Raw genomic sequence first — 15006 nt, forward strand, 5'->3', positions numbered from 1 at the left:
CTCTACCACTGAACCACAGGAGACTCGTGGGATAAATACAAGTAAGCATCCGTAATTATTTTTAAACCTGATTTTCCTGGGATGCACCAGTAACAAAGCGGCAACCTCTCTGAAAAGGGGTTACTTAACTTACCTAGAAATATTGAAAATTACTCGACTCCAAAGCCTTGTTCACGTTGTTGGTTCTTTTTTATTGACTGATTTCTTCCTCAATCCACTGTGAAACATCATTGAGGCAAACCTGTGAGAGAATGTGAATGGCTGCTGCTAAATGTTAAAAGGAAGGCGATCGTACTAATGTACAACCGCCATGCCACTACAAGCAGCTGGCAAGCTTTAGCTATGATTATCCAAGATATCAGCATTGATTCCAAGTTTAAAAAAAAAACAGTCAAAGGATCAGAGGAAAGCGTTTCTAAAGCGAAATATGAATTCGACTTATTATTTTTTGTTATTATTATTTACTGTCATTGTTATGGAACTGAGAAGTCGAGTTTAATAATCCATAATCTTCTAATTTTATTACGATGGCATAAATTTCTATGAATTTGGTTTCGGTAGCCACTGTAGTTCAACTTGCCCAGTTTCATTCCTAGACTTCCTTTTCCTCTAGTTTTCGAAGATGAGGTTTTGATAAAGCTTTGTAGGCTAGCTGTGACCATATCACTTGCGAACTTCCTGACAAGCTGGGCCTGAACCAATTTTAGTAAAAGGCCGTGTTTACGTCTATCTCCGTTTAAGAACCTATTAATATGGCTTGGATTGCAGGCTAGTCGTCATTTCTGTGAGCAGGTCCCGGGGGGGCTACTAACAGAAGACTGCTCCGCGCCAAGATCCAATTCCTTTACCCTTTATATACCATTTTTGAAAGAAAAGGTACCTCTTTCGTAGTTCCATTAAAAAAATGGTATTCTTTCAATGACCAAACAAGGAAATCTTCTTGTGATTTTCGCAAAACGTTTTTATTAAACGAATATAGCCATTAAGTGCATCTTTTCAAAACAGTTTCACTAAAGGGCCTTTCAAATACTGATAGAATTCCCTACCCTTTTATACACCTAAAGCCTAAAAAAGGTACTTTTGGGCGGAGCCTCCCCATTAAGGCCATTATAAGGAATACCCCCCCCCCCACCCCTCAGGGAGCAAGCCCCTTGACATGCTTTGATTCTAGAAAGATGTCAGAGCTCTAGATTACAGGTGTTGTTCTACTCTCCCGGCTGCACTTATCTTTGGCACGCACGTCAAAAAACTTCGCAACTTTCTATGCAATTTAGTGAAATCTTGCTTGAGAGTAGAAGAAACTCTTTTCAACAAAACCAGGAATCGTAACTGAGGAGCAGAATAATGCCTTGCTATTATTAACGTGGAACAGAGTATTGATGTGTCTGCGCATTCCTAACTGGGTTGCATGACTATTAAAACCGTTCTCGTACCTTACACTGAGTCAACCAAAGCTAATGCACTTACTTTTTTTGCCTTTACAGCTCAATTTTGATCACAGCTGCACTTCAAAATGCGATATAGAGAAAAAGGATTGATTTTATGGATGTTTGCGCTCCTAGCGCTGGTAGACTCTCAAGGAAATAAGCCTGCGTTGGGATGGAGCCCTTCAATAGGAAAAGGCAAAGAATTTCCTTTAACACGTCATGACCTTGGCCAGCCCTGGTGTAGAATGAAGCAATTTGAACAAACTATTCGCCGGCGCGGATGCGAAGAAAAAACAATTTTAAACAATTTATGCTATGGACAGTGTCGTTCGTTTTACATTCCGTATGGCAGAAAAACCTTTGAATCTTGCTCCACTTGCACTCCCGTTTCTTCTAAGATTAATACTGTAGTGTTAAACTGCCCCCAAAGAAACCCACCAATTCGAGTCGTTAAAAAAGTTAAGATTATAACATACTGTAGTTGCCGTGTATGTGGTAAGAAGTATTCATGAACTGCATGCAGCGGACTGTAACGAGCCACTGAGCAAATTATTGATGTCTCATTAGAACAGCGCTGTATTATATCTGTACTATATGTCCTCAACAAAACACATTTGTACATCACCACAAAACAAACATAAATAGTCAGTTTTTTGAGGGTATTTTCTTAGGGTAAATTAAATCTTGGTTCGGTTGACCCTTGTTACCCCATGAATTATAAGCGTCGTTACTCCATCTGTGTGCGCCAGCTTGTAGGAGATAACTATTCCTAAACATTGTCGGAAAACAAGCAATAGTGTATTTCCCACACTTACACTTTTTGATTGATTTGTTCTATTCCAAAAGAAAGACATGTCTGGGTAATTTCATCTACGACGGGTAACTCACATTTCCATCACGCACCCAGCGGTGGTGTAACAACGGCGCTATACTAGCCAATCCCCTCCCTGTATAAAGGGCCAGTGGCAGATCCAGGGGACTAACCCTTTTATGAGTGAATCGCAACCAGAAACTCATAAGGGGTTCAACCCCTTATGAGTTTCTGTCTCAACTGAATGCATCCCTTGAAAGTATTCAGTCTTTGGAGAAACTTTATCTACTTGTTTGGTATGAAAGACTGGAGTATCTTCATTGCACGTATTTTTTTTCTTTTTCTTTCAACACTTTAAGTATTCAACTCAACTGTATGTTCAATCTCCAGCATGCATAAAAAAAGTTTGTACACGTTTACACGCCAGCGTTAACCCCAAGATATTTATTTTAAGTACAAGTGGTAGGAACATATTGTAATCTTTCACTCGTTCTTGGCGCATATTCGTGAGATATTGCCGTTATTGTTCTACGTTTGCACTAAGTACTACGAGCGACTGGGAAAGTTAATCGTAATATTTGGGGAGAGATAAGAGTAGATCGTTCTGATTATATCAGCTCATTTCCGAGTATTGACGGAAGCCTTTCTAAATTCGTAAGAATTATTCGTAAATCCAGTTTCTATTTATTTACTAAAACTTTGCGAACATTATATTTTTCTCTAGTGAATCTATACTATTTTACTTTTTTTCTGTTTGGGCCTCTACTTACAAAGCTTACCTTATTCGTCTTGATTATGTGTACAATATACAAATGAATGTGTGGTAAATAAAGGCACTTCTTCTTCTTCTTGTAGATAAGTTTCTCCCAAGACTGAGTTGATAAGCGCGAACCTTGTTGTACAATTAAAGAATTAGTCGTCATCACCCGAATATAAGTTTACTTTAAAACAAACGTTATTTAGGCTTGATTAAAACCAAATGCTTCTCATTATTCTTTAAAAAATTCTTTCACTTCTCTTCCAAAGACTGAGTGAAGGACTGGGGATGAGTATGAAGTCCGCAAGGTATTATGGTCTTTGTGTTTCACAAGACTTTTGTATCGATCGACCGGTTCTTCCTTCTTGCGACATTCTCTTTCGCTGTTTTCTTCCTTGAATCTCAACGAATAGTCCGATGGAGGTCTTGCGATGCTTTAACTGTGATCATACAGGAAGAAGGCATGAGGATTTCTTCAATATAACTAAGATTCATCCATCTTTTGCGGAGAAAGCGAGAGGGCACGAAACAGGCCAAGACGAATCTGTAAAAGAAAACACTTATCTTGTTTGCTGTGATTGTGTTTACGACCGACTTCAGGAGTGCCAGAGCTGTTTAAAAAAAGCCCCTCTGTGTATGTTTAAAATTGCAGAGTGGTTCGGTGACAAGAAAACTCGCAACTGCATCGATTGTGCAGCAAAGTTTGAGGCTCAAGGGCTATTTCAGACAGGCTATCATTCCAGTGTCATCATTCGCCAGTGCTCAGTTTGTCGACATTTTAAATATTTACCCTCGTTCATCAGCTGGCGTAAGCACAAACCTCACGATACGTTGAAGGATTGCTTCGAGTGCCAACTTCGCCGAGATATCGCACAGTACAAAAGAGAAGTTCGAAATCGATACGAGGAGAAACTTCAACAGGAACCGGCTTTGGGTGATGACAACAAAAGTTTAAGGACAGGTGTTGGCAATGAAACCGTTTCGCAACAGGGAGCAACGTACGCGTCAGTTGTTACAAACGGATTTACAGATACGCAATCATCTGCTTCATCATGCAAAAATGGCCGGATACGAACTAAGGAAACAACACAGCAACTGCAATTGAACGCTATAAATGAAACGGGACTTCACAAGGGAAAATGTATCAGCACCGGCTTAGACGGTAAGCGCAAGTGCATATTATATTTGCAGGTATTTTAGTTTTGACCCCGTGTTCTTGTGTAGATGAGTTCGTTATTTTATGATCAGATAATAGTTGCATCTCAAAACGGTACGTTTCCACTGTTCCTTTTTCAAGCGGAAACAACATACATGTCAGTTGATCCAGAATGGTTTGTCTGGTGATGAAAGTATTTCAGTTTGTTTGTGTTGTCAATCAATATTTATCATTACCAATGCTGATGTTTGAATTAATACATCAACTTAAGTGTCTATTGGTCCCTCAGGTCGCCTTTCCTGTGCTGTGTAATCCATTTATTCTTGTTTATATATTTTTTTTCCGATTTGCTAAAAATGATTACTTTTGTCAGAAACTAGAGACAAAAATTATTTTTTTGAAAGTTGAGTGCAGCGTGCAAAGAAAGTAGTGTCCGATAGCCCGGGGCTAGTGGATTTTGCTATCGGGCTAGTGAATTCTGTTTTTAACTTGCCCGACGGGCAAGTGATATTTTTTTAGGAGTTCGAATAACAGAAATACTGTAATCAATCCTGCTCATCAAATTTTTTTCGGGCTAGTTGAAATGACTTTCGGGCTAGTACATGTTAGCTACAGCTTGCCCGAATGGCAAGCTGCAAAACTGACTTTCTTTGCACCCTGTGAGTGAGAAAAGCCTGGGATACCGGTATTGTACATAAAAGAGAAAAATGCATGCCTCTTTGCACTTACTATTAACTGTTTTTGATTATTTGATACATTGCTGTGAAAGTTAATTTTACTGTAGTGAACTTGCCAATTTTACATGTACCTGTAAGTCAGATGTGTGTAATTTCGTATCCACATCAGATGAACTCCTGAATGGTGCCGAAGACATTCTGACCACTTACTAACATTAGTGAAATGCCAAATCTTGGCGCCCCTTTCCGAGATCATGCATATCTATTCTTGGCAAGATTATCGAGATGAGGTATCATAAGATCTTGCCGAGAACACAAATGTCTTGGCAATGTCGCGTTAGTGGTTACGTTAGTGGTTACAGAGCAAGTAGTCTGGAATAGTGAGTTATGCTTGTGAAATTGTCCTGCATGCATGTGATTGATGTTTTTGATCCACGGGCCTGTGAGACATGCATAATTTGCATGTGAGTTGACAGGTATACTGTAGGAATTTTGCTATGTCATGATTATAGTGCAAGCATGACTGAAGCATCATAGCTAGTTTAGAGTGATGGATTAAAATAATCGTACTTTCCTTAATAGTACTTTTTGCCCACTCCCCCGTAACAGTTTTGCACATTTTTGCCCATTATTTAGCTAAAGGAATTTATTTCAGGTGGTTGACCATTAGAGGTTACACATGTACATATTTACCCAGGGGTTATTTTAGTCGTATATTTTGGTAATAAGCATTTCTTGCTCTTAATTATGGGTAGTCCTGTTTTCCCCAGTCAGAAAAATCTTGGTCCCAAATGGAAACAAGTATACAGTATCTTTGATTCAAGTTTAAGGCCCTGTTGGTTTGTTTTTGTTGAGTGGTACTTATTCTTGGGTAATGCAAGTCCTGGTTAAAATTTACCAATCCTAAGGTTTGTTACCATCTGCCTAAACTATGAAGTAACTGGTTTTGCGTATGTAACTGTTTAACAATCATAATGTTTTAAGAACAAAAATAAAGTAAAATAATAATAAATAAAAATAAAGTAGTTGAATATTGATTTTGTGGGGATAAATTTACAGTTAGTACAGGTAAAAGACAAATACTGGGTTTCTGATCTTTTGCGCAGTCACGGAGCCGCAAAATTCAGGTAAATCCGCGAAATCCCGCTAAATTCACAAAAACACGAAAAATACCGTGAAACTCAGTAGAAATCTTATCATACATGTCTGTACAACATATTTGAAACTTATTTCAGCTATAGGGGCTATTATTTTACTTGCCGTAAACTTGCAAATTTGTCTTGGAACTTCGTCACTGAAACGTGCAAACAACGTCCCGAAACTACCAGGCATAGATTTTGTTGCGAAAAACTGGGCACTAGCTATGATGTTAAAGGCTTTGCCATTGGTTCATTTCTGGAGCATATTGTTGTTGAAAGAGCAAATGATAACCTCTGTGAAAAAAACTTTAAAAATGCTGGTCAGGAAGCAAAACCGATCAATTTCTAGCAAAATTTGCCTTGAAAATAATCATAAAATTGGCTGTTTTTACTGATTGCTTTTTGGTGAAGTTTGCCCTGAAAACTCCCACGAAATCGCCTGATTTTTCCGCGAATTTGTCCCTAAAAATCCTGCGAAATTTGACTGTTTCTTGCACGCCCTATCAAAAGCCCTGCAAATACAACAATCATTTTTGTTATGTAATTTTTGCCGAAGGTTTTTGCTAGTTTCATGCCCTCCCTCTTTTTGACATTGTACTGCAGAATCATTCTGTGCAAAGGTGCTTCAAGCTCTCAAAACTTCATTTAGCCAGTTGGAGGAAAAAACCAAACTAGAACTTCAGCTTCTCCAATCTAACCCTCAATTCTGGAACACTGCACTGCGAGATAAACTTCTCCGAGTTTCCCAGCTGTTTTCCAGTCAGGCAACAGACCAGATCCATTTCAATGATGCTGAGTCTCGCTGGGCCTATCTTGGTACCTATACAGCAGCCCATGCCACCCTTGTGCAAGCCACCTTCACTTCAGGTCGATTTGAACCTTTGACAGAGTTCATAAAAAACAGTCACAGTAAAGAAAGGTCAGTAGTTAGTAATGGTAACAGGACTGAGTGGAGTCCAATTCGGTCTGTAATCACACGAGTGATTAAACAGATCGGACGACCGCTTAGCGGGAGTCTGATTTGTTTAATCACGAGTATGATTACAGACCGAATTGGACGACACGAAGTTCTGTTACCAATTAATCATAACTTAAACAAAATTTGTGATATATTACAAAAATAAGCTAACGTAAGAAATTCGAAATTTTGTTTCGCTAGCAGTGAAAAAAAAAGCCATTTAAGAGCGCACGTGATGGCACATACTGTCCAGTTACTTAGGCATGACGCGTACTGTGCTATTAAACTGTCCAATTAAGGCTGAAATCAGGGCAGTTGATAGCCAATCAGATTTGACAATTTTGTTATAGTTATGATTACAAAAGTAAAAGGTGAACACTACAGAATTCTCTCAATAGTGAAGTGGATTATGCATTTCATTTTCCTAATTCTTATTTACTGGGTATAGCGATTTATCCTTTGAACATTGCTTCCCAACTTTTCAACAAGTTGATAAATTACTGAAGTTTTAGCTACTTTATGCTCTTAATGTACATGTACAAAAAACATGAATTAGGCATATCATACAAAAGCCAAATCCAATAATTTTTTTGAATTTTTCATTCAAAATATTTCAGACATAAAAAGATGCTTACCACAATCAATGCAAAGTTCTTGTCTTCAATTGACTACATGTATGCCTCTGCAAATTGAGATTATAATAATTATTATTAAAGGGATGTTTAGTCAGCAGATGTCAAATAGCATCAATAATAATAACATTATCAACAAACATCAAGTGGTACATATATTGTATTTTAGCTATTTTGCTATTGTGATGTTTTTAGGGAGTAGTTTGACCATATCTTCCTTGCAAAATGTTAAACATTCACCGTTTGCAAGCTCTACCAAAACAACGTAGGTACCCTGTCTTTTGCAGTCCCTTTTCCTGTCAATCTTCTGTTTTATTGTAGGTCAGTATCTGAAAATTTCATCCAAATTTGTTAAACAGTAGCTGATTATGAAAAAAAAGCTAGGGGATTGAGCCAATCAGAAACAGAGAAATCTTTTGAGTTAATGATTACAGCTTTAATGAAGTTGGTTAACTTTGGTGTTTATTACATTAATTTTGCAAATTGATTCTTAGCAAAGGTGAATATTTTCTTAGTGATACTAACTATGTTGTGCTGTTATAGCCAAATTCATTGTAGTGCACTGAGCTTTTTGCAAACTTTGAAGGAATTTTGGGTTTTTCTGTTCCGTCAATCATCTTAGCGGACCTCGTAGGAAACACGTTTACTTGCGATTGGTGCATTTTGATCCACTTTGTTTGTTTCTGTGTTTCAACTTTCACTGCTTGTGATCGCCCTGTTTCGTGCAAGATTGACTATGTTTCTTCGAAGCTTTTTATGATCTTTGTTATCTTGTCTCTTGCAAGAATAAAGCAATGTCTGCCTCCTGCCCTCAACAAAAATTCTACTCATCATCGTGATTTCCTTCGCTATTCTTGAGCCATTTAGGGTCATTCTCAGGCCAAGCTGGGCGAGTGCGTTGCATTATGATTTGCATTAACTCCACCCCCACTCAAATGATTGACAGAACAGAAAAACCCATTCGAAGTTTTGAAACATGCCTTGCGATACAACGAATTTGGCTATAAGTACATTGTACCAAGAATATCTGTTGCATTTATAGAAAGGAAAATTCAGGAGGCCTAAACAACGAAGGGCAAAATACTTGGCTGTCAAGAACAGTGAAATCTTAAGAACACTTTCTAGTATTTAGCAGTGGTAGTAGTAGTAGTCATTGTCGTCATGGTCAATACCGCCTCCACCTTTGTTGTTATCATTATCTTCACTTAATTTTTATGCAAATTAAAGAGTAGCTTGAGACTTTTGGCACTAGTATTTAGTAGAAATCCACTTTCACTCTCCCTACTTTGTAGGTTACATGTCTGCTGTCTTGGTGCGGGTCCTGGCAGTGAAATTCTAGGTCTTCATCAACTTTTTCCATCGAACACTGAGTGGATGCTTTTGGATAATTGTGAGCAATGGTATTACACAGCACAGATTCTACTGCATGATGTGTGTGATGTACCCTTCCGTTATGGTACTTTTGATATTTCCAATGGTCATGGGCGGAGCAATGTAGGAGACCTGGGATTAACAGCTAACTATGCTTTTAAAAAGGTGAGTGTTCCTTCTCTGGTAGTAGTGGCTTGTGGGGGATTTCCGTAAGTCAGTTTTGAAGCCTTTGCCTGCTACAGCTGTATCAAAATTGTTTAATACCGTAAAACTCTGAAAATAGGCCCCTCCATGTATAAGTCCCTCCAAGTATAAGCCCCCCAAATGGGTAACGCAAAAAACCCTCCAAATATAAGCCCCCTGGGGGGCTTGTACTTGGAAAATTGCCCTCAAATACAAAGTAAAACAAAGCAAAAACAGTAAATTTACTTCCAACTACATGGCTAGCCCAATCAATTTTGAAACGCAAATTTCCCTCCATAGATAAGCCCCTCCGAATATAAGCCCCTCCAAAAATAAGCCCCTCAAAAAGGGCCTTTGAAAGATATAAGCCCCGGGGCTTATTTTCGGAATTTTACGGTATATTCCGAAAAAGAGAATTTGGTCGACCTCTCAAATAATGGATAGAGTACTGCGTACAGTGACCGCAAAGGTCATGGTTTCATTCCCAGTCAAGCCTGAATTTGTTCAGGTTCTTTTTCAACTGCTTAGTTTGTTTATTCAACTGCGAGGATCATAGTCACTTTCAGCTTTAACATAACCATGAACCTGATAGAGGGTACATTAATTACTTTTTCCCTTTACTGATTTCAAGCCAAGTTACTCCTGTTGTCCAGACTTTTATGTTGTAAAATTGTTGATTGCTTAAGCCTCAAAACCACCAAATAAATTACAGTGTCACACATAACTTTTGAAAAAGAATAGAGTGCAAGTCATTAATATGCTCTTTTTTCCCTTTCACCAGGCCAAGTTATTTCTCTTGTCAAAGTTTGTCTCTGCTGTTCAGAATCTTCCTGGAGCATTCAAATATCTTTTAGACATTCTCAAGAGAGCTGCACCAGGCACCTTGTTTCTCTTTGTGGACAATGCTCACATCCAAACAAAAACATTTATCGAAGATTTGGTGTTTCCTTCAAGAGACAGCAAAGAATGTGAGGAGTACAAGGAAAATGAATCGTTTAGGCTGTACACTACTTATGCTGAATTAAACTCTGATCGTGAAGAGGGCTTGAAGTCTCTGGCAGTGTGCGAGTGGGTCAGTCTCATCAGTCATTGGTTGGACAGACATCCTATATTGGACCTAAGGGTCAATGTACATTTGGCAGTAAAAAAGAGGTGAAAAGTTTTGGGGTAACAAACACAAAAAGAACAAAAACAAAACACAAAAACAAAAATTGGAAGAAAACACCAGAGATATTATATTATTATGTGGAATATTGTTATATTGTTTTAGCTCTTCACTGACTTATTTTATTTTTAAAAGGTTTTGGTTTTTATATTAACTACATTTGCTGGTGGAACCAAGTAGAAAAGAAAGATGCATGTATATGTATTATGTGTATGTCTTTTGTGTCTTGTACTGGCAAGAATATTGGCCAAAGCGGAAAATACCATAATATTCTTTGAACTGCCATTTGGGTGGTGCTTCATGTAAAGTATATTTTGTTCTGTACATGAAATGCATGTGAAATCTATGCAAATTTATGCGAAGCTGGTGCATTGCACGTGCAAATTGTGCAAAGAAGAAAAGATATTGCAAGTGCCTGGTTTACATGGAGTACCAAGCAAACAAGATTTTAACATTGAATTATGGTATTTTCTTCTTTGGCCAATTATTTCATTTATGGTCAGAAAAAAAAATCCAAAGTAGAACTGACCAAATAAGAGCCATTTTAAATTTATGTGGATGCAAAAATCAATTTTATTTATAATACCAGGGTTAACAGTAGTGCCCTTAGAAAGGGACATTAGATTTAAAGCTACTTAATAAAGCTACATGTATAAATAAAAAAGGCTGACGAAATGGCAGACGAAATGGTGTGATGATCAGTCAAATCTGTTTACAACATTGTAGGTACACCATGTAATATCATAGGTGACAAATTACTCCTTTATTTTGGCGCGAAATTTCAGTGTTTGCTGATACTTTCTCATGTGAAATTACAAAATCAGTGCCAAGATGGCGCAAGGTTTTAAAACGTTATGAATGAAGATGTCAGGGCATTAAAAGACGCTATAGAAAACCTAAACACAGGAAAAACACATCAAAAAGGATTCTATCAGGTATTTTGTTGAAAAATTCCGAAAATTATGAACTTGAAGCCAAAACTTAAGCCCTGAACATACTTTCAGTGATTTAGCAGTGATGCATGTATAACGTCAGGAGCCATAATCGGGGTAGGAGATCGTAACTGGATACCTCCTTCAGTAATGGGGTCGGTCCCATCGCAAAAAGCCAAATATGTCATGCATCAGTCAATTCCAGCTGCGCCCACCCCCCCTCCCCCCTCCGGGGCTGATCCCCGGGCATTAGCATTTTTTTGCCTTGGGTGGCAAACCGCGTGCGTGTCAAAAGCTCGGGAATGGCCCGGGGGTTGGCAAATGCCCGGCCCCCGGGCAGTACAAAATTTGCAAATGCCCCACCACCGGGACTGACAAGGCAGGCAAATGCCCCGCAGTAGCCCGGGTGGGGGGGGGGGGGGGGGAGGCTGGGCGCGGGTGGAATTGACTGATTCATTATTTTTAGTTTTTTCGTGTGATAAGCACGCCCATTTTTTGCTAGGCTCGGTACAGATGGTCCAAGTTCGACTCTCGGCCTTGCTGTTTTTCCTTTGTTGCATATAATTTTATCGTTTTGTTTTTGTCTGTTTTTAAAATCATATTCTCCCCCTTGCCTTGTCTCCCTTTATTCTTACTGCTGGCCCATCACAGCTTCCCGAGGTTTTTGCCATAAACTTATTTCTAGTAGTGTTTATTTAACATTGGCTCATTCCTCCACTGTGCTTGCATTTTTATCGAGATATTTGAAAACACTTGGAAAAGTTAAGAGAGCACTTAAATAAAGTCGCAAGACGATCACCCATCTCCTGAAATTCCACACGAGGGCCGCGCAAATTTGCTTGTTCCCGCCCGAGTTTTTGACTTTGAGGGTGGCGCAGTTTGTTCTAAAAATAGTCCGTTTGGCTATTTCGATGGAACTGCGTGGACCATACGCTTGAGGTTTCCTTTCCCGATTATGGCTCCTGATAAAATTCATAGGGAGAAATCTGAGGGCTACTCCCTGACGAAAGAGGCTGGGGTTAGGGTTGCTTGGTGAATAATTATACAATAAAGTGATTGATAAGGTACAGTTCTACCTTCGTTCGATCCTTGCGATCTACTCTCAAGATCGTCGCCGAGCAGTCTCGTTTTGTTCCAGAAACCTCGTCAAAATCACCGTTCTTATTTGTGAACAAAACCTCGCGCCGACGAAAGAGGTTTCCGGTATATTGTAGACAAACTGCCTGAACCAAGACCAAAAGTCAATATTCCATATTGATGAGCCTGTCGAGAATCATTCTTCACAGAAAGCACGCCGTTATATCAAATTAGGCATCTATTGACCCCAAATGCTCAGAAGCTCAGAAACCAAAACTGATTATTAATGATAAAAATGATTTTCGTTTCAAAATTTGCGTTATGATCCGAAAAGTTATCGGACCTTTCGAGAAACGGGCCCCTGGTCCTCTTCTTTTACCAGTATTCTTAATTCTCTTTCCTATCAAATGCTACAAAAAACCTCACTTTTACACTAGAAATACAAGTCAGTGGCAGTGAGGGACAAAGCAGAATTTTAAAAACTTGTCGAATTATTGGTGAACATTTTCTATAAGAAACTACAAAATACGGTACTGTAACTTGACCTGGATGCATATCTTATAGGACACTTGTGCAGTTGACCCGTTCAATTCAAAGTAACTTTTGAGTGCGGGACTTAAGCGTTAGTAAATTTCTGCTTCTTAGTTTTGCTTTGCCATGTTGTTTTCATTAACCCTATAACTCTAAAATTTCTTACCCGGCCAAAAATTGGTAGTCGGAAAGAAAAGTACATGTTTCAAACATTTTGACAAGAAATAAGACGCTATTGTTCCCTGTCCCTATTGATTTTTTGTGCATGTTTTCGTCGAGGCTTGCGGGGGAAGCTACCAGTTACTTTTCCTTTACCCGGTACTATATGAGTAAATATGCGTTTACCCAAACGCGTTTTTATTTATGAGAACACGTTGTTCTTGGGAATTTTTACCCGCTGTTCTGAAAACCAATTAGGATTAACAATATAATAGTGTTTCTTTCTGTCTTCAGTGGGGTGGAAGAAACAGGTGTCGCGAACATAACGTACATTCTTCGAGTGCTTGGACAACAACGTGCTGGGCCTTGGGGCCACTCTCTCCAGTACCTGCTCCCCATTTTTGCTAGTAAAGTGTGACGCCATGGTTTCGAGATCCCGAGCTAATGCTGGCCCCACAAACCACTTTGTAAATGTTCGAGGCTGCTTGTTACTTACAGAAAGAGTGATGAGTGCCGGTAACGGTGACTGCGGATCCAACATATGGTTGATTTGATTTTGTTTAAGTTGCGATAAACTTGAATGATTCTTTAGCTGAACTTTTTTCGCATTGCACAAGGCGTGTGGTGATGAAACTCCCAGCTTCTGTAGCACTTGATCGTCTGTCAAATTCTTCTTGGGTGAGGCATTTTCCGAGGATCGGGTAGTAAGCATTGTGGTTAAGTCGCCGGAACGTTTTGGTCTTAAATCAGTTAAATACGTTTCTCTGAAAGATTCTCTTTTATCAGAAGAATACATCAGCCGACGTAAATTTTCATTCTCTACACGAGATGAGTTTTGTTCAATATATTTTCCCTCGGCATCCGGGACATAGCTTAACATTCGCGCCGCAAACGGTGGCCTTAGATGCGTTGGTCTGGCTGCGGCTCCATACGATATGTACCTACTGGCTGTTGCAGGGCAGCGAGGTTCACTCCATGGGTGCTTTGGTACCTGACTGTATAGCAAGGGTTCCTGGGAGTTGCAGTATCTTGTGGTGTATTCGGTTTGAAATGATTTGGTGTCGAACCTGTCGAAGTATGCTTTATATCCAGGATACAAAAGTTCCATATTTGAGGTTACTAGAGCTAGCTGAATGCTGTTGAGAAACAGTTCTTGATTCCAAGGTGGAAAATTGAATTGACGTTATGGCAGCGTTGGGCACCAGTACCACAGAAATGATTATGGACTGTAACGTTTAACTAAGTGACTTTCTTCGGTAATTCACTAACATCGACACTGAGGCAACTTTGGACTTGGTTTCAAGCCCCTGAGGCTAGCTAACAAGCCAGTTTTTAACCGCATTCGCCATCCTTATAGCATGTACTTACTCAAGAGACGTTGTTTTTTGAGGTTATTTCATGTAGCAGTGTTTTCTGAATGATTTAATTGTAAACGAAGCTAGTTGCTATGGATTTATGACCAGCTATGTGCGTTCTTAATTTATCTAATAAATTTTTAATGGCAAAACGTCTAGATGAACAATGCTCTCAGTCATATACTTCGACAACCTGCAATGACACGACTAACCAGATATTATAATAGAAACTAATCACACATATGGCCTCACCATGATACATCTATACCCACTGGGTAAAGAATTTTGTTCTGTTTTTTTTTTACTTCAGTGGAAAACGGTTTTGCCATTGACGTAAAATCTAAAGGGACCAAAAATACACTGTTATTTATTTTCTTCTTTACGTTGCAATTTTAAGAATTATTTCAGTTTTACATACACTCAGATGATCAAACGATAGAAAGACTCCCGTAGAGAATATTAACCCATTGCCCTGCTGAGTGTTCTTCAATGGAAAAAAGCTGATCATAAAATCAATCAGTCTTTATAATGATGGACAACATTGAAGGAGGGGAGTTGAAATGCCATCCTGAATTCGACATTTTTTTTATAGAGGACCTGGTTTCTTGAAAATTAGCATCGCCAGTCATCATCAGCCAGTCATCAGCATCGCCAGTCATCAGAACGCGTGTCCCCG

The 15006-nt window shown here is 39.0% G+C and overlaps 1 protein-coding gene across 1 annotated transcript; it reads left to right on the forward strand.

Moving 5' to 3' along the window:
• The first annotated feature begins 3314 nt into the window (after positions 1–3314).
• On the forward strand, positions 3315–10944 carry LOC140937585 (uncharacterized). The gene is made up of 4 exons (XM_073387141.1): positions 3315–4157; positions 6571–6886; positions 8850–9093; positions 9893–10944. Exons 1-4 carry the CDS (start codon positions 3413–3415, stop codon positions 10265–10267), a joined length of 1680 nt encoding a protein of 559 aa, XP_073243242.1. The 5' UTR covers positions 3315–3412; the 3' UTR covers positions 10268–10944.
• Positions 10945–15006: the final 4062 nt, after the last annotated feature.

This window comes from Porites lutea, chromosome 5, assembly GCF_958299795.1.
Source record: "Porites lutea chromosome 5, jaPorLute2.1, whole genome shotgun sequence".
NCBI classification, from domain to species: Eukaryota; Metazoa; Cnidaria; class Anthozoa; order Scleractinia; family Poritidae; genus Porites; species Porites lutea.